Source organism: Canis lupus, chromosome 34 (assembly GCF_048164855.1).
Source record: "Canis lupus baileyi chromosome 34, mCanLup2.hap1, whole genome shotgun sequence".
In the NCBI taxonomy this organism is placed as follows: Eukaryota; Metazoa; Chordata; class Mammalia; order Carnivora; family Canidae; genus Canis; species Canis lupus.
This window is the reverse complement of record NC_132871.1, coordinates 15016937-15040834: the sequence shown is the minus strand read 5'-3', so window position 1 is coordinate 15040834 and position 23898 is coordinate 15016937. Positions and strand designations below refer to the sequence as shown.

Below are 23898 nucleotides of genomic sequence, written 5' to 3'. Positions count from 1 at the left end.
AACAGAAACAAGCAAACCTTAGATTGCTCCAGACTAGAACCCAATGTGCCTTCTATACAAGGCTGTGAGAAGCTGACCCCCTCCCTATCTTTTCCCCACAATTCATCATCAGGAAGGACCCACACCAAACAGACTTGTCTTCTTCCCATCTACAGAGGGCATATGTTCAAGGACTAGCCTGACACCCACCTCTCCACAGAACATCAAGGCTTCTTCCCCCTTTCTTCCCACCAGCTCACTTCTCTCTTTGGAACCACCACTATGTGACATGCTGTTTGTGATGGGGCAGCATAGCATCCCTCCTCCCTTTTTTTGGTAACAATATTTCATTGTCCTTTGAGGAACATTCCTCCACTCCATCCATTCAGGTGGCACCATCTATGAAGGTGGCCTACCCCGAACTGTCAGGAAATGAATCTGTGACTCAAGTTGGACCAATCACATTCTTTTAGAAAAAGGAATTTTAAGTCAATTCAAAAAAGTAAAACAGTGGGAACTGAACTCTTCCAATGTGGCCCTTCAAAGGATTGTCCATTTCTTCCAGATTTTTGTGGCTCATAACCAAAGCTAGCTGAGAAGTACCTGTTTATATATTATCTGAAATTGTGATTTAGATGCTTGGGATATGCATCTTTTGTTTTGCCAGCCAGATCCTATCTGTGCTCTCTGAAGACAGGTTTGGGTCTTTATTGATTGTATTGGTACATATAATTTAGCAGAATGTAAGTACTCAGTGTATGTTGTATAACAAATGAAAAGCCAATCTCAGAAACTCCATTTTCACAAAGTGCAATTTGCAAGCCAATTTATATCCTTTTTGAGGCAAGGTAGTAAATATATTTTTAATTGGTACAATTTAAGAATTTTCTTGGGTATAATAGTTGTCTTAAAGAGAGCTTACAACAACTTGTACACCTAAAAATAGCCTGAAAATGTTAGCATGGGTCATACTTCCCCAATTTTAGGACAGGAAAGAGAAACTAAAATTCTGTTTCAGACATTAGTCTCTGAATTAAAAAAAAAAAGAGTTTTGAGGAAAACAGAAAATAACAAAACAAAAAATTCACCTTCATATAGGTCTTGTGGCTTGCCAGGGAAACAAGGAGAGCTGCTTCTCTGCTACTAGATAAGAGAGGAAGAGAGTTTAACTGTGTTAGACTAATGCATAAATAAATGTGTGTTTTTTTTTTGCGCTTCCAAAAAATAGCAGGGTATGGTTTCTCAGAATTATCTTATATCAGTAATTTAATTGAATGCTTATAAAATTCAAAGAACAAACAAAATGGTTAGGCATAATAAACTCAAGCAAGTTTCAGCATATTAAGTTTTGAAAACACAGAATATAGTATACTCTTCCAAATAATTTGCAAGTGCTTAAACATAGGAGCTCACCCATGATAAACAGCAGGATATACAAATTCTCTTTTCTTCTGATTGTCCTTTCAAAAATGAAAGATTTATAGAAGTCTTTGTATTGTGTAATCCTCTGGTTTGTACCTTAACATGGTACATAGTTCAGCCATGAGAAAGCCAAAGTTAAAACACCAATTTGGAGGTTTTCTGAGTCAAGTGGAATGGTTTCTGGAATTTGCCTTGAACCCACACTCGGTGCATTTTCACTTGTTTTTTCCTATTCACTTGTAAGCGACGATCAACCAGATTTTGCTTCTCGTCTAACCCAGCCTTGCAGAACATATTGTGGACTTCCCCTGTGAGACAAAAATGGCAATCAGATGTATATGTGACTGGGGCATGGTGGTAGACAAGAGGGGAGCAGTCAGGAACAATGGAACATTAATGGAATGACTGACCATCTAAATTTCATTTATACAAGAAACTCCCTAGAATAAATTGGTTAAGGAAACCTGTGAAACCAAATGGATTTCTTCTACTTCACAGGAATACACCAAGTATAAACAGCTTAACATAGCAGGCATGAACAGATATACAATACTACTGGTTGTAGATTTCAATATTTTTAAAGGTGCCCTCTGTTCTGAGGTTTTGTTGGGTTGCAGAGACCCCAAATGGCAAATTATAAAAGTACTCACATTAGTTTGGAGAAAATCCCTGAATGCAGAAAACATCATTCTGATAACATCATTCAGAAAACATTCATTCTGCATTCAAGGATTTAAACACTTTTTTTAAAAAGGGAAATTGACAAAAGATAAGTAATTTTCTATGGACTCTTAAAATCAAGTTCTCTCCTCTGGCTGTGGCATGTTATCATTTTTTTCATATCTGGGCTAACAGTACTTCTAAAATGGAACAGACTACACCTTCATTTGGGTATAAGGATGAACAAGTGATTCTTTCAAGCAATTTCAACTGGAAAAAGATTAAAAGACAAAAAGGCCATTTTCAAGCTATCATGCACAACAGTTACAATGTGGTTACAGGGTCACCAATGAGAGTTTTCACAGCTAACTATTTTCTCTTATAGATAAGCATACCTTTTGTAAAAAAATATGCTCTGGTACCATCTCCTCGAACATAAAAATTTTCAGATAAGCAATGCCCTAAAAAACATAATTGTGATTAGAGAAACTTAGTATCCCTTAAAACAAAACAAAAATTTGACATAAAATATAAATAGGACATTCTTTAAAACACATGAAAATAATTCCAAACTAAATATACCCCTTTTAAAACGAAGCTGAGTCTTATCATATCTTCCATAGTCCCGAAATAACAGCATTCCTCCAGGCTTCAGTAAGTTGGACAGTCGGTTTATAACGCCTTGCATCCTTTGAAGGCAAAGCAAGATACGGTCTGCAGAAATCTTGTTTTACATGCCACATTTAACCTTCTTCAAGACAAAATAAGGAAAGCTCAATAGGGCCAAAAAAATCTAACTGCAGATGTAATGGCGACAAAACAAAAAATATTTTGTATAGAAAGGAAAAAGGATACCAACTTGCTAAAAGATCAGATTTATTTATTTATTTTTGTAAAGATCAGATTTAAAAGACCTAGAGTAGTAATCACCCAAATGACCAGAGTGCTGACTTCACAGAGCTTGATATGTCAAAGCTGCACTGCAAAACTACATAGATGGTTCCTGGTATTTATATCAAGTTACAGTAGTTCCAAGGCAGATAAATACTGAAGTCGCTTCATTTTCCTTGCAAGATAAAATATATGGTGGAGTTGTCTCAGATTACACATTTCCTCGAAAACTAGCTCCTTCTCCTTTATTTGGTTCAAAAGTATCCTCATTTATTGTGTTACACCTCAGAGATATCATTAACCCCTTTCCTTTTCCTCTTCTTTCAGTAGCCTCTCCACAACCATTTGTCATCCAATTCTAGGTCTTCTTCTTCTTCTTCTTTTTTTTTTTTTTTTAAGATTTTATTTATTTATTCACGACAGACACAGAGAGAAAGAGAGAGGCAGAGACATAGGCAGAGGGAGAAGCAGGCTCCATGCAAGGAGCCTGACATGGGACTCAATCTGGGGTCTACAGGATCACACCCTGGGCTGAATGAAGGCAGCCCTAAACCACTGGGCCACCAGGGCTGCCCATCTTCTTTTTTTAATTGATATTTTGTCTCCCTTTTGTTTCTCTTTGGTAGTCCTTTAGCACAAATTGCTACCTCCTTAGGCTTGGAAGCAGAATACTTCCTAACATGCTTAATATTATTCCTCCTGTTAATTCTTCCTGCATATCATTCATGAATTTTTCTGCTTAAAATGATGGTTCTGTCAAATCATCCCTTTGCCCAAAAATGTTCATGATTTTAATCCACAGATAAAATTTCAATTTCTTAGGTGGGCCCTTAAGATCTTCTACAACTGGGGCACCTGGGTGGCTCAGTGGTTGAGCATCTGCCTTTGGCTCAGCTTGTGATCCTGGGGTCCTAAGATTGAGTCCCACATTGGGCTACCTGCAGGGAGCCTGTGTCTCCCTCTGCCTATGTCTCTGTTTCTCTCTCATGAATAAATAAAATATTAAAAAAAAAAAAAAGATCTCATACAACTAGCCTGGATCTCTCCAACATCTTTCCTATCATGTCCTAATGTGAAGCATCAACTTCTGGCAAACTGTTACTTGCTTGGCTCTGAAGCAGTCCATGCCTTTGGTCATGTGGTTTCCCCTCAAAGAATTCTCTCCTTCTTACTTTCTGCCTATTTAAATTCTGTTCACACTCCAAGCCCCAGCTCAATACTGGGAAGCCTTTACTTTCTTTTTTTATTATTTATTCTTTTCATCTGGCTACCAGTCAAAGACGACCCCTTGTGACTGCTCTCGACTTAATGTTTTTGGTTAATCGTTCACGGTCTTATGTGTGATTATGGGTCAGAGATGGCAAAGATTTCAGATCTCATATCAATGCCGAGTGACTGACATTGGGTGCCTACAGAGCTCGATTGAGAAGGACTCTTAGCGTTCATTGGGAATGACAATCAGGGTACAAAATCAGTTATCAGTGTCTACCCTGAGCAGAGAATGGTAAATGCCAGCCTGTGTGCTAAGTCCTTGCCATCACTGTTTTATCCATGCTACTTAAAGCTTCTAGACTTTATTTTAAAAATGAGAAGTTTGCATCAGTTAATCTGTAAATTCCTTCCAATTAAAACACTGTTCAGTGGAATAAAGGAGTGAAAAGCCAGATTTATGTCAGGTTATGAAGGAAGTAGTGAGAAAATGGAAGCAACTATGAAAAGATAGAAATATAACAGAAAGAGGTGGCATAATTAGATGAAATGCTCTCTTAAAAAACTGGAACATAAGTACATGAAAGAGAAAAAAGAAAATAATTTTTCCTTGTTTATTTTATTACAGGTTACTTTCACACTGTGTTTATGGCCTTAGGCTTTGGCAATTAAAGAAAACCATATCCAACCCTTAAAAATACTCACTTTCAGGATAATTTTTTTTTTTTTTATGATAGTCACAGAGAGAGAGAGAGAGAGAGAGACAGAGAGAGAGGCAGAGACATAGGCAGAGGGAGAAGCAGGCTCCATGCACCGGGAGCCAGACGTGGCATTCAATCCCGGGTCTCCAGGATCGCGCCCTGGGCCAAAGGCAGGAGCCAAACTGCTGCGCCACCCAGGGATCCCAGGATAAATGTTTTATGTACGGAGAAAAAGATCTTTCTGCAATTATTACTAAAACAAGTATGAAACAAAAATGCAGAAAAGTAAAAAGCCAGATACTTCAAAATGTTGTCATCTCCCTCTGCAAATCCTTTCTACCCAACTATCTTTTAAAGTCTGGGGTTGTGGGTAAAGGCAAGGGTGGGGAGCTGCTTTTCTTCATCAACCAATCTTGCTTGGCTCAGTGCCAAGTTCCAGAACCAGTTCCTGAGAACTGCAGGTGCGAGTGGGCTAGGGGAGATGGACAGGACAAGAATGGGAGAGGGTCCCTTTTCTTTATCTTACTAGGGCCAATTCTGCTATCTTCATCCACCTCTAGATGGAAGGCGAGGAAAAAGAAAAGAAGAGATTAGAAAAAGTATTAATTGGCTACTCTGTGCTTGGATCTGTGGTAAACATACTGTACTTTATTTTATTTAGCTCTTCTTTTGTAGTCTCTTATGGTTTATTCCCATTTAAGCTGAGATCCCCAGACTCGAGGTCTAGCAGAACTGCTTGCCCTTCATTTGTGTGTAGATTTTCCAAGTTGGCAAAAAGCCACTTTTCTAAAGCTTTTGTGGGGCTGAATACACTACCACAGTCCCAAATGACCCTAAAGATACTGTCTTTTCACTTATTATTGCCCTCCTTCTACTCATTCACCATATTTTTAGATCATTTCCACATAGGTAAGAAAGTGGCTAGAGACATGATACATCTGAATTTATCTTATAATAAATAAATAGAATGAACATACTGTGGGATAACAGTAGTCTTTCCAAGACATCTGCTTCTCCTTCTTTTTAACATTCACTTCATATCATGAGAAAATACATTATCTAAACTAATTTCAAGTAGTGTTTTTGTGGTCTTATTTGGAATTTAAACATTTCCTGTTAGAAGTGTCAAATAGAAAATCTTGATCTCTATCCACCTACTCCATCCTTTTAACTATTCATTTTTTAAACTATGAAACAAAATACATAGATGACATCTTTTTACCAGTACCTGGATGATGCCAATATTCTGAACAGAATAGCAGAAAGACATAGATAATAGAAACTGGGAGGAAAAAGTAGCTTCATGGAATGTGATATATCTCATCAGGTGCAAATATGTTTCATTCAGATCTATTTGGAAATTTAATTTATCTTTCAACAAACAGAGTGCTCATTTCTTTTTTTTTTTCCCCCAGAGTGCTCATTTCTAAATGAAAAGTAAAAGGACTGTAAAGGGTCCTAGAGAATTTTTTTTTTTTTTTTTTTTTTTTTTTTTTTTTTTTTTTTATGATAGGCACACAGTGAGAGAGAGGCAGAGAGATAGGCAGAGGGAGAAGCAGGCTCCATGCACCGGGAGCCCAATGTGGGACTCGATCCTGGGTCTCCAGGATCGCGCCCTGGGCCAAAGGCAGGCGCCAAACCGCTGCACCACCAAGGGATCCCTCCTAGAGAATTTCTAATTGCAAAGGAAAAAGCACATATTAACTCAATATCTTTGAGAAAGGGTCATACTCATCAAAGACTGGTTGATGTCAAGTCTGTACCTGCCAGCAGAGAAACTTTCCTGAGGCTGAATCTACTACCACAGTAGAAAACCCAATTTTAAGAAAACCTAAAAATGCACAACCCTTGACACCACACAGGGGCTTTGATACATAAGAGGTGGCAAAATTTTAAGCAAGCTATCATTTTAATGGCTGGTAATATCTCTTTCTGTTTCCTATCTGGACAAAAGCTATGTTGGCTGTTTCAAAACATTGTGTGAACAAAAAATTTAAGTCATAAATATTTAAATGATGGCAGTAGGCCAGTCTTAGATTATAAAGGTCCAAGGTTAATCTGGCAGATCTTGAGTACCCTTAATTCCCTGGAGGACTTCTTTAAAACAAAATTTTTAAAGCCTGTGGACAGACCGGTGTGAAACCAGATTCACAGCCCACCTCTTCACGAACATTCAGTAAGATACTAAATCAAAGATGTTTGTTTCTGATCACCAAGTACAATTTCCCTCTTGGGAGTCTATTAGGCTGTTCTGAATTTGTAATTTCCTTGAAGCATTGTCACTTTTAATAGGTATGTGTCTTGCTGGAATATGCTAACTTCACTCTGACAGTGATAGAAAGCTCACTAATGAAGCAGTTTGACCAGTTTCTTTCTAAAAGTCTGGAGAAAGAAAAAACTGCATTTAAAAGGCTGCATGTTTTACACAGTGTAGTTCACTAAGTAATAAATTCAAGAATTGTCGCTTTTTTTAATAGTTCTGAAAACCACGACTGATAAAGGGGGTTTACACATTTGCTTTGCCCTTTTGTCTTCGGTTACCTGTCAGGATGAATAGAAGAGAGCACAAAGACAAGGAGAATCACGTCCAGGATCCCATCTGGAAAAGGGAAGGGTAAGCCCTCATCACAAACGTCATGAACAAAGGCACAACACTGGGCTGCTCTATAGGATGAGTGCAACTATCATGATAAAGGAATACAAAAAAAAAAAAAAAAAAAAAAAAAAAAACGAAAAACAAAACAAAACCGTAGTTAGCAGACTTCTTGCATTTTTCTTAAAATAAAAAGGTCAAACTATATTTCTCTCTAATGCCTTTCCTCTGTAAATTTGAATACACTTTATTTCAGATTCAGTATTGTTAGTTTATTTCAAACGGTCTTAAAAAATTAAGTCTAGCACTTGGACTCGATAACAAATATTCTTCACAATCCCTCTTTAGTTTTAAAAGTAGAGTAGGGCAGGCCTTTCAGTCAACAAGCTGCATTGTCGAAGCCTATCTTATGTTATTTCAGAGGCACCGAGATGGTCCTCAGCTCTCTCTCCCAGTGCTTATTCCATGCCTCCTTTGGCTTAAAATACAAATATCCTTTACTAGGTAATCAAAAACTAGGCAACAGTAATGATTGCACAACTCTGTAAATATACTAAAAAATCACAGAGTTGTATACTTTAAAATGGTGAATTCCATGTTATGAACTATATTTCAATAAAGCTGTTATTTAAAAAAAAATCAGAGTACACACATATTCACACACACATAATTTGCCTACAAAACAACACCAAAAGGATACATAACAAAATACTAACCTTGATTAACCATAGGACTTTAGGAAGTGTGATTATAGGTGAATTTTATCTTCCTTTTTAGGCTTTTTTTTTTTTAAGATTTTATTTATTTATTCATGAGAGACACAGATAGAGGCAGAGACACAGGCAGAGGGAGAAGCAGGCTCCACGCAGGGAGCCCGATGTGGGACCTGATCCCGGGACTCCAGGATCACACCCTGGGCTGAGCCACCTGGGCTGCCCTGTTTAGGCTTTTTAGTATTTTAGAAACTGTCTACCATGAATAAATATTACTCTTAGTATCAGAAATTAAGTTCCATGTACTGACTATACATACATTTCTGTTAGCAGAATTTCTATTCCTTTTCCATCTCCTAAAAATACTTTTTGCTAAGGTAATGCTTACTAGCTATTGGGGATTGGTCAAATAAATCCAGGCTCCCCACTGCTTTCCAAACAGTTTAAGACAATTTACATTTGTATCATATACATTCTCAAATTTTTTAAACATCTTTTTTTAGATTATTTATTCATTTATTAGAGAGAAAGAGAACAGAGTGAGAGAGGAGCACATGAGTGGAGAGGGGAAAAGTAGAGAGAGAGGGAGAAGCAGACTCCCCACTGAGCCAGAAGCCCAATGTGGGGTCGATCCCAGAATCCTGAGATCGCGACCTGAGCCAAAGGTAGATGATTAACCAACTGAGCCAACCTGGTGCCTCAAATTTTTTTAATTCAAAATTTTTAATGTAATGAGTGCCTACTATGTGTCAGACTCTGTGTAGGCCTCTAGAGACATAAATATGAATAAGATCACCTTATAGGGAGCACCTGGGTGGCTCAGTTGGTTAAGCATCCAACTCTTGGTTTCAACTGAGGTCATGATCTCAGAGTCCTCAGATCAAGCCCCATCTTGAGATGAAGCCCTGTGTCAGGCTCCACATTAGGCATGGAGCCTGCTTAAGATTCCCTCTCCTGGAGTGATTGAGTGGCTCAGTCGGTTGAGCATCAACTCTTAGTTTCAGCTCAGGTCATGATATCAGGGTAGTAAGACTGAGCCCTGTACCAGCTCTGCGCTCTGCAAGGAGTCTGCTTGGGATTCTCTTCCTCTCCCTCTGCTCCTCCTCCAGCCTGTGTGCATACTCTCTCTCTCTCTCTCAAATAAATAAGTAAATCTTAAAAAAAAAAAAAAAAATTCTCTCCCTCTCTCTCTTCTTCCCTCTCTAGAAAAAAAAAAAAAAATCACCTTGTAGGAGCTGTTGACCTTCTAGGTATACCTGTCCCTTCAACTTTATTTTAAATTTGAAATTTTAGGGTGATATCTTAGGCACCAGCTGATTATATGATTCCCAGAAATAGTAAGAACTCAGTTAAAAATGGTCACAGAGAACATCTGAAACATTTCAAAAATATCACTTCAGCAGCAAATGAATTAGATCCTTACGTGGTTCCCTTTATTTATTTTTATTTATTTTTATTTTTTTACATGGTTCCCTTTAAAGAAAATATGAGGCATACCTTTACTAGTTCCACAGCTCCAGAAGCAAAATCACAACAATAAAGAAAGGACTCAGGAGCATCCCTATGAAAATGGAAACAATTTTTAAATCTAGGATTCATATATGCTCAGGTTACAGATGAAAGGAAACTGTAGGCTTGAACTTGTTAAGCATTTCTTTAATAGAATTTTGGATGACACCTGGCTTGTTATTTCTTCTTTTTTAGATATTGTCCTCTATAATGGTATTTGGGTGCCTTCATGCTGCTTCTGAAACAGTATTGTCTCAAATACTTACCATTAACTACAGGGTAACTTTAAAATTCCTGTCCTGGTTTTGAAGGACCTGCCTTACTCTCACATTGGAAACCTCCAAAGCTGTCCATTATCACTGCTCCATCTTCCTCCTGCTCCCCCTACCTCCCGCAGTCTTTCTTCTGTGCTTCCAGCCAGCAAGGCCTGCAGCTCCTCATAGCTTAGTCAAGTTCTGCCTTTGTGCAAGGACTCTCAGACCCCTGTGTCCTTGATGCTCCCCTATTCCCCTTTTTATGCATATAACTCATTTGGCTCTTGGGTCTCTCACAGAGGCTCTGATGCCCCTAAAGGAATAGGAATATATATATAAATATATATATATTTAATAGTATGTAAATACAACTTCTAAAAAAGAATAAGACACTAATATAATAATTCTTAGTTATCTTTTCCAGTTATTGTCAAACATTTATTAAGCTTCATGTTTGTACCAAGCATTAGAATACAAGGTAGTAAATGAAATTGTCTAATAAAATAGTAAGAGTATAAATTTTGGAACCAAATAGACCTGTGTTTAAATCCTGAATTTGCCATTTATTAACTGACTTAACCTCTCTAAGACTTAGTTGTTTTATTTGCAAATGTAAATAAAGCGAGTCATTTTTTGGCAGGGGCTGTTTATGCATATGAAAGTCTTGAGTAGTTTTAATTGGCCTCCACTAAACTTACACAGGTTCTGTTTAGCCTTTACCTGAAATTCAGTAACAACGTCTGGACCATGGTGACTCATGGGCACAAATACTTTGAATTATGCGGGCCAGTACTCTTCTTGATTATCCCTCGTATGCTGGTATCAAATAAACTTTGCATCATGTTACTTAGTACCATGTCTGGATCACAGAAAGAGATTGGTATGTCATTAAACAATAATTATAACTATGGTCCTAGCTGGGGACATGATTGGTTTTATATAGCTTCTAGAGTGTTGTGGATAGAGCAGAGTTCCTGAAGTGTAAGTCTTAAGAATTTTGAAGAAGGGGAATAGCATTGCTGAGTGGGTAGAAGGATAAATGGTATAAGGACTTAGAGATGGAAGTTATATGCTAGGGATGAGAAGCAGAGTTGATCCCAGGAGCTCATAGCAGGATGTACAAGTGGGCCTTGAAACATATAATTAGAAGTTCTAATTTGATTCAGGAGACATTTCAAGTAAGGAGGACTACTAAATGAATATGAAATACAAGAACAAATATATATTCCACAAATAAAATCCCATCCAAGCTTAGATTATACTCTTGAATTGCTCCTCATTGATGGATACTATATTCACATACAATGCACTCATGCTGTGGCATTTGGGATTTGCATTCAATTTAAGATCAGTTAAAATATGATATATAGGATTTGGTTATGACTTGCACTGCTTATCTTCTTCATCTGTCCCATAAAAAAAAACAGCGCTTTACTGCAGCCTATACCCCTATTGTTTCCTACAAAATCCATATATTCGTGACTCCTAACTTGCTGGGTGATTGCATACGTTTCAAATGTTCTCAATAAGCACTTAGATGCATAGCCCCATGTGATATGGCTAAGGGCAAGGGCTCTGGAACCGAACTGCCTATGGTTTGAATCCTGGCTCTCCTGCTCAGTTTTAAGACCCTGGAATAGTTACTTAATTTCTCTGTAATTCTGTTTCTTCATCATCAAGCAGAGATAACTATGGAATCTAAGGTCATTATGAGGATTGAAGAGATTCATATGTTTCCGGAAAGATGCATAACTCAGAGTAGGCACCTAACAAATATTAGTCATTATTATATTTGTTGCTATTGCTATTATTATTTTTACATTATTATTATTATTATTTATTTTTTATTATTTATTTTTTTGGAAGATCTGCCTCTGCCTTCTAGGAACTTAAAAACTTAAGAACATATCACGGTTCTATAAAAACGAATTTGGACACTGGCACATCTAGCTCATTATAAAAGTATGCAGTTAACCTTTGGGGAGTGGTTACTAAACAGCCACAAGAGATGGAACAGTCTAGTAGCTAAAGGAAAGCATGTACCATCTGCCATGTGTTCTACTAGTACGGCAGTATGACCTCTGAGACTGAATTCCCACTGCATCACAGCCCAAGATGAAGTCTTGTGACCACTCAATGACTTTCCAAAGCTGTTCTGTAAAATCAGCTGACAGCCTTGGCCCTTCTCCCAGTAAGCAGGTGTAAATACCACTACTACGACCACACCACCCAGCCCTCTCTTGGTAGGGGGCTTAAGCATTAAATGATCCTTGGAGAATGATATGACCTCTCAATTCAAGAGGTCTAATTATGGTAAAATATTCTGAAAATGTAAAACATTCATCCTATACTCTCTGAAAGTAATAAAACATAATTTCTTAGATAGGGAAAAAGTCTAATTCTCCCTTTGGAAAGCTAATCACTGGTTGCCTCTTAAAGATGAATTAATTATCTTAGGTTATCAAGCTACATTGATTTTTTAAAAAAGACAGAGCCAAGAAGTATAAGGGAGGAAGCAAGAGCTTGCAATTATTAGTTGGGAGGAAAAAGTAAAGAGGGAAAAATATAACTGACAAATGGGAATTCAGAGATACGAGTCCATATGTATTGAGCTCTAACCAACTGTATTATACTTTTAAGCCACCTGGAAAATCAGATTAGGGTAAAATAAAATATGCTTTCTACTTCAAGGAATACATACCATGGTTGGAGAGACAAGACTTAAATGACACATTAAATAATACCTTGAGATGAGTCATAAAGTAATACATTATTAATTGCCAAAGTCATCAATTTATGTGTTATTGTAAGCTCTGAAGTTACTGGGGTGAAGGAAACTGGCTATGTGGTAATAAAGAACAGGGAATATTGGCCCAGAAATGGGGAAAAAGGAAAACAAAGAAAATAAATACAAAAAGAGAAAGGTCATTCAGAACTGCAAATTGGCCACCATCACGTCTGCCTGGCCACTTAGCTGGTAATCTAATGGTATCAGGAAATCACTATTATTACATTAGGTTTAGAATAGTAATGAAGAATGTACTGATGTCATGATGTTGGCATTATGTTAACTGTTAAATTGAAGTGGTAGGTATATAAGAATCCATTGTGTTACTCTTTTCTGTATGCTTTTACATTTTCACAAGGAAAAGCTAAAAAATAGCATCATTAAAATTTAAAATACACATAGAGAAAAGACTGAAAGGAATTACAACAAAAATGCTGACAGCAGCTATGTGTAGGATGGTGGCGATGATGGGTGATTCCCGCCCCCCCATGGAAATGTTCTGCAATGTGCTTATGTCCGTTTTATAAAGGGCAAATAATGTGAAAGCTATTGTGTAAACTATAAAGACCATCCATAGGTAAAAGGTGCTAAAAAGCTTTGTGAGGAGTGTCTTCATCATGGATATACTATAACACATAAGTGAGGCGGTGAGCAGGAAGGGCATATCAGAGCATCTCTGCCCCTAACATCTATGTCTACCTTTTTGTCTTAGGGTTAGTGGCTATTACTGCTAAACAATTTCAAGTCTAGAGACAATCACTTGACAAAGGGAGGTCTTATTCTGGGTGTGGCTCCAGAAGTAATAAGAAAATAAAATGAGGGTTAAAGTAGAAGTTTTATTTTATTTATTTTTTTAAAGATTTTTTAAAATTTATATATTCATGATAGACAGAGAGAGAGAGGGAGAGAGAGAGAGGCAGAGACATGGGCATTGGGAGAAGCAGGCTCCATGCCAGGAGCCCGATGTGGGGCTCGATCCTGGGACTCCAGGACCACGCCCTGGCCCAAAGGCAGGAGCTAAACCGCTGAGCCACCCAGGGATCCCCAAAAGTATAAACTTTAAATTCAATTCTGTGTAAAATGGCACCTGCATACCTGGAGAAGCAAAGAGATCTCTGAAGTTAAGCGATCCACAGCTTAGTGGAAGGGTCAAATCTCTTGGTCTTTTCTTATTCTCTCATCCACGCACACATAAGCTTAAAAAAATTATTTCAAACCCATGTCTGTGAAACACTCTTTTCAGAGTAATTCCTAGTTCACATAAAATTAGACACTAAGACTAAGGCAATTCTTTTGAAACTTGCTTTAGTCATTGTTTATATGAGAGCAAGAATGCTACTGGCATACATATGACAATTTTTCCAGAATTTCTTAACGCCCCATATATACATAAAATTTTGTAGGAAAAAACTTTAAAACTCACTGTAAAGTGTTCAAAATTGGAAAAACACTATTTCCAGCACCACAGCCAACCTAAAAAATCAAAAGAATAAACAAATATGAAAACAGGTTAAATTTTCCTCACCAATGTTAGATTTTTTTTATTTAAAAAAAAACAAAACTAGAAGAAATGTACTGGATGTCTAGGTGTTACAGGGTTTTCTAAACTCAAAAGCAATGAAGTCACAAGAATAATACTGACAAAAATGTAACTATGTAAACATTTTAAATTTTTACACGATAAAACTCAAACCAAATTAAAAGGTGATCAACACACTGTGGAAAAAAAACTGGCAATAAATATGGTAAGAGGAAATGAGTTCATTTAAAAAAATCAAAGAGATAAATAAGCAAAGGAAATAAACAATACAAAAGAAGTGCAAATGACTTCTAAACATTTGAAGAACTATGTGACCTAGTTAACAATGAAAGAAATGCAAATTAAAATGAGGTATAATTTTCATCTATCAAAGAGGAAAGCACTTAAAAAAAAGAATATTCTTTTTTTTTCTTCAAAAATTTATTTTTTTATTTGACAGAGGAGACAGAGTCAGAACATAAGCAGAGGGACAGGGAGAGGGAGAAGCAGACTCTTCACTAAGCAGGGAGTCCCATGTGGGGCTTAATCTTAGGACCCTGGGATCATGATGTGAGCTGAGGACAGCTGCTTAACCGCTTAACGGACTAAGCCACCCAGGCGCCCCTAAAATTAGAATATTCTAATCAATGAGGTTTATGATGAAATAGACATATATTGCCATGAGTTGATATTAACACAATTTCTTAGAAAGTGATTTGGCAATATATTTTAAGGGCATTAAATTTTTAAAATAAATTATGAGCAAGTGGTTCTAACCCAAGATAATAAAATACAGAAATGTCTATACCCACATTTGCTGGAGAAAACCTGAAAACAATTTAAATGCCTAGTATTGTAAAAATAGATAAGCAGAATTAAAGTACTTTATGTAGTAAAATATTTTGCAGTCATGAAAATGTTCATAGATAATTTTTAAGATTAAAAAAACTGCTTATGTTATGATGTTAAATAGAAACAAAGCAAAACCCCAAAATACAGGTACTCTATAGCTCAACTGCATAAAACAGTATAAACAAAAGGAAAAATTACAGTAAAATGTTAAGAGTGGTTAACTCCCTTGTATGTGAGATGGTAGATAATTTTTTCTTACCTACTCTTTAGCAAACTCTCTAATCAATGTATACAATACTACCTTTATAACCAGAGGTAAGAGATTTATTTTTGAAAATAGGCAGTTCAAGGTCTATACCAGATTACAGCTAATTATGTATCTCACTTATTTCTATTTCACTTATAAAGGGTTAATAAAAAAAAAAGGTTAATAACAGAAAGAAATAGAAATTAAGGCCAAAATTTTATTGGTATTTAAAACTGCCTTCAAGTTAGAAATGAAAACAAATTAAAAATCACAAACTTAGGGGATCCCTGGGTGGTGCAGCGGTTTGGCGCCTGCCTTTGGCCCAGGGCGCGATCCTGGAGACCCGGGATCGAATCCCACATCAGGCTCCCGGTGCATGGAGCCTGCTTCTCCCTCTGCCTGTGTCTCTGCCTCTCTCTCTCTCTCTCTCTCTCTTTCTCTCTGTGACTATCATAAAAAAAAAATAAATAAATAAAATAAAAAAATAAAAAAAAATCACAAACTTAGAAACTGAATATAGATATGAGTCCCTCAAATATTCTTTATGCACAGAAGTATACTGAACACTTAGTTAGATTTGATCATTTTCCCCCTAAAAAATCTGGATTATTAATAAAGCCATATGGAATATACATTTCAAAGTTATTTGCCATTCCCCATCTTTGCCCCAGCAGGACAGTACCTCTAGGATTCTGAAAGTGGCGTTGCTACCAGGAAACAATTCTGTCTTCAGAGGTCCTTTTCTGTGTTCTTTAGAGTCTAGGTTGGAAAAATGTGATCCCGCTTTCCTTTGACCATCTGATGAACCACACCTTTTCTTATTATAATTTTTTTCTTCAGGCATAGTAGGGCAGTGCATTCTTGAGAAACCATGTGCAGCACTAGTTTTTGCATGATCCCATGATAACTCTTGCAACTTCTGTTCAGTTTTTTGATCAACTGGAATAATTTCAGGAAATTCCCTCAACAGCCAATTACGATCTTTGAAAAACTTATTCTTATGAATCTTATAAAATGTGTCCCAATATTTACTAGCTTCATTCTCAAACGTAACTAAAATAAAGAAAAAAATATTTTACTATGAATTATGTTTGTTAGTTACTATTTTAATAACTAAATATATTTATTTATCAACAGCCAATTACGATCTTTGAAAAACTTATTCTTATGAATCTTATAAAGTGTGTCCCAATATTTACTAGCTTCATTCTCAAACGTAACTAAAATAAAGAAAAAAATATTTTACTATGAATTATGTTTGTTAGTTACTATTTTAATAACTAAATATATTTATTATATATTTATATTTATTTATTAAATATATATACTGTTAAATATATTACAGACATTATCATTTATAACAATTACATTTACTATTGAATAATTTTAATATTATAATTTTTATCTGATTTTTTTTTTTTTTGCTCTTACAGGTTAAAATTACAGAGTACTGATTCTCTCAAAATGTGTCAATATGTGGGGTATTAAGTTCTATCCCCATAAATGTCTTAATAGTTTGGCCAATAAATTTTTGTAAGGAGTATAATCATTACAAACTACTTTTCTATAATCTAAATCCTAGCTTCTTAATAATCACATTTTTACCAATAATCTATAGGGAATGATACCTCATTTTTAAATTTCTCTATAAATGTGGTTTCAACATGACAGATATCTTGTGCAAATTGGTAAATAGACAGGAAACTGCAGAATTATAAATGACATAATCTTACAACCAGAACAGCCCATTGAAATAATCTACTCCAACTCCCTTGTTTTACATTTGAACAAAGGACAGCACAGAGATATGAACCCACTTGTTCCAGGTCCCAGAGCCAGTCACAACAGAGCCAGGACTCCTGGAATCCAGGAGCCATTCCATTCTTCCCCCACCTCCAGGGGAATCTCTTCCTATTGACATCTAATATGAAGCCTTAAAGAGATATGCCTTTTTAAAATAAATTGCCTTTTATGATGTTACCCCTTAGATTTCCCTTGGTCCCAGGGTGAGGGTTAGGTCAACAGTCTCAACTTCAGACAATTCTTAGCTTTTTCCCTCTCTTTATTTGTACCTTAAATTAATAAAATAACTCACTCACTCCTTCACTCAACAGACATTTCTTAGACACTACTGTGTATACTTGATCCCTGGGTTAAGAATTACTCTCACTCAATATAGACACATTTTTAAAAAGCTTTTATTTATTTATTTGAGAGAGAGAGTGAAAGAGAGAGAGAAAAAGAGAGCACAAGCACAGAGGGAGAGGGAGAAGACAACTAACCACTAAGCAAAGAGCCCAAGCCCAATGTGAGGCTTAATCCCAGGACCCTGAGATCATGACCTGAGCTGGAACCATACACTTAACTGACTAAGCTACCCAGGCGCCCCGGCACATTTTTAAAGTGCTTTCAAAGAACAAAAAAGGGGCACCTGGGTAGTTAGTTCAGTCAGTTGAGCATCTGTTTTTGGCTTGGGTCATGATCCTGGGGTCCCGGGATTGAGTCCTGAGTCAGTCTCCTTGCTCAGCGGGAAGTCTGCTTCTCTTTCTGCCCCTCCCCCAGCTCACGCTGTCTCTCCTTTTCTCTCTCTTTCTTTTTCTCAAATAAACAAATAAAATCTATGGGATGCCTGGGTGGCTCAGCCATTGAGCATTGCCTTCAGCCCCATGGCGTGATCCTGGAGTCCCAGGATCAAGTCCCACATCGGGCTCCCTGCATGGAGCCTGCTTCTCCCTCTGCCTGTGTCTCTGCCTCTCTTTCTGTGTCTCTCTTATGAATAAATAAAATCTTTTTTTATTTCTTTTTTTTTTTTTTTTAATTTTTATTTATTTATGATAGTCACAGAGAGAGAGAGAGAGAGGCAGAGACAGGCAGAGGGAGAAGCAGACTCCATGCACTGGGAGCCCGACGTGGGATTCGATCCTGGGTCTCCAGGATCGGGCCCTGGGCCAAAGGCAGGCGCCAAACCGCTGCGCCACCCAGGGATCCCTGAATAAATAAAATCTTAAAAAAAAAAAAACTATAAACAACAACAACAATAAAGATTAAAAGAGACCTTCTATTGATACAATTTCCAAGATTATGTTGGGTGTCTATGACACAACCATTTGTTAGGGGAAAAAAGATAAAGAACACATGTGTGCATATACAGAAACATAATGCATGTACATACATATTTACATGTATATGTGCAGAATATTTCTGGAAGGAAAATCATGTAATTAGTAATACTGGCTGCCTCTAGTTGTCCAAAAAGGGCAACTGGGTGTCTGGGGGCCAGAGTTTATAAAATAATTACTTGAATTTTGATCTATATGAAATTACTATCCCCCAAATAAACTAAATTACGAATAAAAACAATGGACTCATTTCTTTCCTAATTTTAAAGAAGCCCTGACTCTCAGAACAAGCAGTTGCCTGTAGTCAGGTTCATCTTTGTTACAGAATCTTGTATAGTTTTCCTTTTCTTTCCATTTTTATCTTTATGGCCTTGTACATGGATCTCCACCCATCTGGCCACAAAACTTCCTTCCCATCAAGGCTGAATTGTATCCGGCAGCAGGACTGCTATAAAGACAGAAACTCCCATCCGTATTTAAGGTCTGAGAAATGAAAGTAGACCTCTGTAACAAAAGAATTATGTGATGTTGAAGTCCAAAACATGCTCACAGCTGCACTAATGGAAAGAAGCCCATTTATGGTTAATCTAAAAATGTTACATATTATCTTTAAAATAGTTCTATCTCTACTTTTAAGAACTGGAGTGTACCTGATAAACTGTGTGAGAAAATAAAACAACATTCTGAAATCAGATTCAGGAGGAATTTAGGACACTATCAAATTTCCCCAGGGTCTTCTTACACCTTTTTTTACTTTTACCTTAAAAACTCTCTTTGTTAACTCACTCTATGCTGGTAAAAAAAAAAAAAAAAAAAAAAAAATTCTGTTTAATAAAAAGCAACCACCTAAGAAGACATACATTTAATCAAATCTATAGTATCTGAGTTTTCAATACCAAGCTGTGAAGTGAGTTTGAACCTATCAGTAACTAGAATATAGTATTAAACCTTGATTAATTTGTGGAAATATTCTCCTAGGAATTAACTCGGGGGAAGGGTATAAATAGCAGGACCTCAACTTGAAAGAAAAGATGTTCACAGCAGTGCTATTTAAAATAGGAAGAAGTAGGAAATAGCTCAAAAACCAACAACATAGGAGTGACCAAGCAAGCCACTCAGGTCAAAATATAGTAATTTTTCGTGGCAATTAAAATGTAAAGGACAATGATATTAACAGAAGACATTCACACAGATCGATCTATATACTGATTGCAGTTCTAAAATTTATTTTATACTGATTTATATCAGATGAAAATTTAGAGTGATGGTAACAATGTAATGATTATTAGGTAGTTCCTTCTTTTGAAAAGGTTTATCTGTATCTTATACACAAAAACAGAATCTTAGTTGAATGCTTCATTCAACTTGTCTACAAAGTTTTCTCAGTTGATGAGGGGTTGAATTTGGGTATCTCCATGTTCAAGGTCGAAAAAGTCTATGTAATTTCTTATTAAGCCCCATGAATTTATGGAGAACATTAAATATTGCCAGTTCTACAAACTACAAAATCTTGGATCAGGTTGCTATCTTAAATATAAGCCTGTAACTACTACTGTTTTAATTTCTATAGCTTATAAAGAAGATGAATCTGTAGCAAGGTAACTGGAATCTGGCTCAGATTCCAAATATATTAAGCATCTAAATTCGACCCTGGATTGTGCAATCTTTAAAAAGGATTTGATTACTAAGAGAAAAGCATGATCAAGGGCTGCTAACATGTACACTTCTAAGCCTTTTTCAAGTACATCCCACTCTTCAGGAATTAAGAGAAAAAAACCATAAATCATCATACCCATATCAACAATAACACATACTGTGTTTATTATGACCAGGCACTATGTCAAATGCTTTATTTGAATTTTTTCCCCATTTAGACATATTATTATTTCAATTTACAAAGAAATTCAAGGTCAGAGGGGATAGAAAATTTTCCAATGTTACCTACTATAGCCAGGACCTGAACTTCAAAGCTCATGCTCTCAGGTTGCCTGGCTGGTTCGGCTGGAAGAACATGTGACTCTTGATCTCAGATTTGTGAGTTTGAACCCCACAGTGGGTGTAGAAATTACGAAAAGAAAAAAAAAAAACCTTAAAAACCTGTTTTTCTGATTTTGTACTTTCATTATGAAGCATCAAATTGAAATTAAAACCCCAGTATGACATAATCAGTATAATTAAATTGTACAAATAATGCTGATTGGAGTGAACCTTCATAAAAACAGATCAGAAATACAGAACTAAATACCATTTGATTTACAGAAAATATAAACTATGAAAGATTATATGATGAAATTATGATGAACAATGTAAACATAAAATGATCTAAGAGATCTAAGAGATCTAACAGATCTAACAGATCGGGGGATTCCTGGGTGGCTCAGGAGTTGAGCATTTGCCTTCAACTCAGGGTGTGATCCCAGGCCCAAGGATCAAATCCCTGTGAGGAGCCTGCTTCTCCCTCTGTCTGTGTCTCTGCCTCTCATGAATAATTAAATAAAACCTTAAAAAAAAAAAAAGAGAGAGAGAGAGAACAGATGGGTTTGTGGGACAGAAACAAAACAGAAACAGCACCCAGCATGGGCTAGGGTAAAGGCTAATCGCCTGGAACTTGCTTGCTTGTTCTTTGCTTTTTAAGTTGTGCTTTCAGCAGTTATCTCAATCAATGCTGGCAACTCATAGTTCCCAATAACATGTGACAGCTTCTGGGACACCACAGAAGCTCAATCAAACTCACAGTTATAGTTATGAGACAAGGTAAACACCAGCATATGAGTTAATTTCCTGAACTTTGAAGGTATCTGTGATAACAGGAAGTAGAAGAGCTATTTTCCTGACCATGGGTGAAAAATTTAGTTTCAACCAGCTGTTAGCTTATCTCAAGTTCAGGCTAGTAAAGTCAAATATTTAGTGTGGAGAAATGTGCCCTGTATTAATCTCGTCCAAATTATTTTCTATTTATTTATTTATTTATTTGCTTGTTTGTTTAAAAATAAATTCTACCCCCAACATGGGGTTCAAATCCATGACCCTGTGATCAAGAGTTACATGCTCTACCAACTGAGCCAGCCAAGCACAACCAACTGATTTTTTTTTTTTAACCAACTGATTTTCTAAACAGGCATATTAATGATCAATTTTTCTTGGAGAAGCAGTTTTCTCCTTTCGTTTTTCTACGCTCTGGATTCAGAGTCAATTGTTCTACACCAATGGCAGTAAAAGGGATGTAGTGATGTGTTTAACCACAGACAGATAAAGCAAATTCTCAATTATTCACTTCTTAAATTTAATACTGCTGAGGGGAAGAAAGAATATGACATACTAACTATATTTAAATATTCAGAATTCACCCTGAATCACATTGAATATCACAACTAAGAAATTGAATTAAACCATTTATGTATCTGCCATATATGTGATTAATATTAATTATTTAAAATTATCCTGTTAAAACATAACAAAAAGCAATATATTTATTTATTTATTTTAAACACTTTATTTATTTATTCATGAGAGACATACAGAGAAAGGCAGAGACTTAGGCAGAGGGAGAAGCAGGCTCCCTGTGGGGTGCCCGATGTGGGACTCAATCCCAGGACCCCTGCATCAGGACCTGAACCAAAGGCAGATTGCTCAACACTGAGCCACCCAGGTGTCCCACAAAAAGCAATTTAGAGTTATTTTTGCACATCAATTATGCAAACACCTGAGCTCTCAAAGTTGGAAATTTCCACGTATCACTGATAAAAGTTCATTGTCTAGTTAAAAAAAACCTCTTAGGGCACCTGGGTGGCTCAGTTGGTTAAGCATCCAACTCTTGGTTTCACTTGGGTCATGATCTCAGGGCCATGAGATTGAACCCCCTGCTACCTTGGGCTCAGCATGGAATCTCTTTGGCATTCTTTCCCCTCCCTCCCCTCTTCCCCTTCCACTCCTCCCTGCTCAGTCTCCTGCACATATGTGTTCTCAATCTCTATCTAAAGTAAATCATTAAATACAACCTTAAAAAAAAAGAAAAAACTCTTATGAAAAATATATTTAGCATGTATATATTTATATATATATATTTATGATTTTATTTTTAAGTAATCTCTACACTCAACATGGAGTTTGAACTTAAAACCCTAAGATAAAGAGTTGCACACTCTACTGACTGAACCAGCCAGGTGCCCAGTGAAAAGTATATTTCTAACAGCACTGCATGAAATCTTAAACCAAAGATGATGTAAAAACAAGTACTCTATAAGCACACAAAATTTTCAACTACTCTATTTTTTTTTTTTTCTCCACATAGGACACTTTTAAGCAGTAAAGGAATTCACAAGGTAAGGTATAGTGGAATTTTCTTACTATTTTGCTGGACATAGATAACTCACCCTAGATAGATAATTATTTGGAAGAATATTTTGAAGTAAAAATAGCAGCTGCTTTTGTTATTAAGTTTTAAAAACCCATTACATTTTCTAAATTACCAGCTGAGATATAACACCCCGGAGATGTTTTTTAGGAAATTGTAAAATATAATCGTGTTAACTCAAAAACTGCCAAATGTATTTGCCTTATTTCTCTGAATTAACCTGCTTTTAAAAGAAATATGAGCTATCATAAAATTTAAAAGAAATTACCAAAAGGAAATGTAGAATTAAAATTATTAATCTCGGCATCTAAGTGAAAGAAAAACAGCTAATGAGAGCTTGGATGTTATACATTTTAATCATAGAAATGAAATGTCAACCAACTCACAGCAAAAGATTATATTGTTTGTGATGCTTAAGCTCTTATTTTCAGAACTGTGAGGGTGTTTCCTGACTTCAGTTCTCACAGCATCTGAGACAATAGGTGAGAAATGAGAAAAGGGAGTGACAGGAGAGAGTGACACACACAGAGACCAAAAGAAGTGTGCTAGAGAGTAGGCCAGCATGGGAGAACAACCAGTATTTCTTCCCAGGGCATTAAAATTAGTGAGATAAGGGATCCCTGGGTGGCGCAGCGGTTTGGCGCCTGCCTTTGGCCCAGGGCACGATCCTGGAGACCCGGGATCGAATCCCACATCGGGCTCCCGGTGCCTGGAGCCTGCTTCTCCCTCTGCCTGTGTCTCTGCCTCTCTCTCTCTCTCTATGTGACTATCATAAATAAATAAAAATTAAAAAAAAAATTAGTGAGATAAGATCAATAGACATCGTTTATGCCATATAACGATCTACAAATGGAATACTTTGTGATGGGGAAAAAACGAGCTTTGTCAGAGACTTAGGACAGAGGCACAGGAGAAGAACCGGGTCAGAGCCTCCTTTGGGTTTTCACAATGTTTTCTGAGTAGAGCTTTTAAACTGATCCATTCACCTTGACCTGTATTCTTCAGAGATGCTAAATATCACATCAGAAGCCTCACCTAGGGCTTCTGCAATCTACAGGTCTATGATCCCTGGTGGAGCCTGGCTGGGT

General features: G+C 36.6%; 1 protein-coding gene across 17 annotated transcripts in view; it reads right to left on the bottom strand.

Annotated features, from left to right (window-relative positions):
- Positions 1-1067: 1067 nt before the first annotated feature.
- METTL8 (methyltransferase 8, tRNA N3-cytidine) overlaps positions 1068-23898 on the bottom strand; it is an 87665-nt gene continuing 64834 nt past the window's right edge. For 13 of the 17 annotated variants that reach the window (XM_072810885.1, XM_072810881.1, XM_072810888.1 and 10 more), the window contains 8 exons: positions 16020-16390; positions 14143-14192; positions 9666-9729; positions 7404-7543; positions 2644-2750; positions 2457-2522; positions 1393-1709; positions 1068-1122 (listed from right to left, as the gene is read on the bottom strand). In XM_072810885.1, coding sequence (XP_072666986.1) covers positions 1537-1709; positions 2457-2522; positions 2644-2750; positions 7404-7543; positions 9666-9729; positions 14143-14192; positions 16020-16390 — 971 coding nt within the window. In that variant the 3' untranslated portion in view covers positions 1068-1122; positions 1393-1536. Of the gene's footprint in view, positions 1123-1227; positions 1710-2456; positions 2523-2643; positions 2751-7403; positions 7544-9665; positions 9730-14142; positions 14193-16019; positions 16391-23898 lie in introns of those variants that run through there. The other 4 variants (XM_072810879.1, XM_072810886.1, XM_072810878.1 and 1 more) reach the window with 4 other exon arrangements.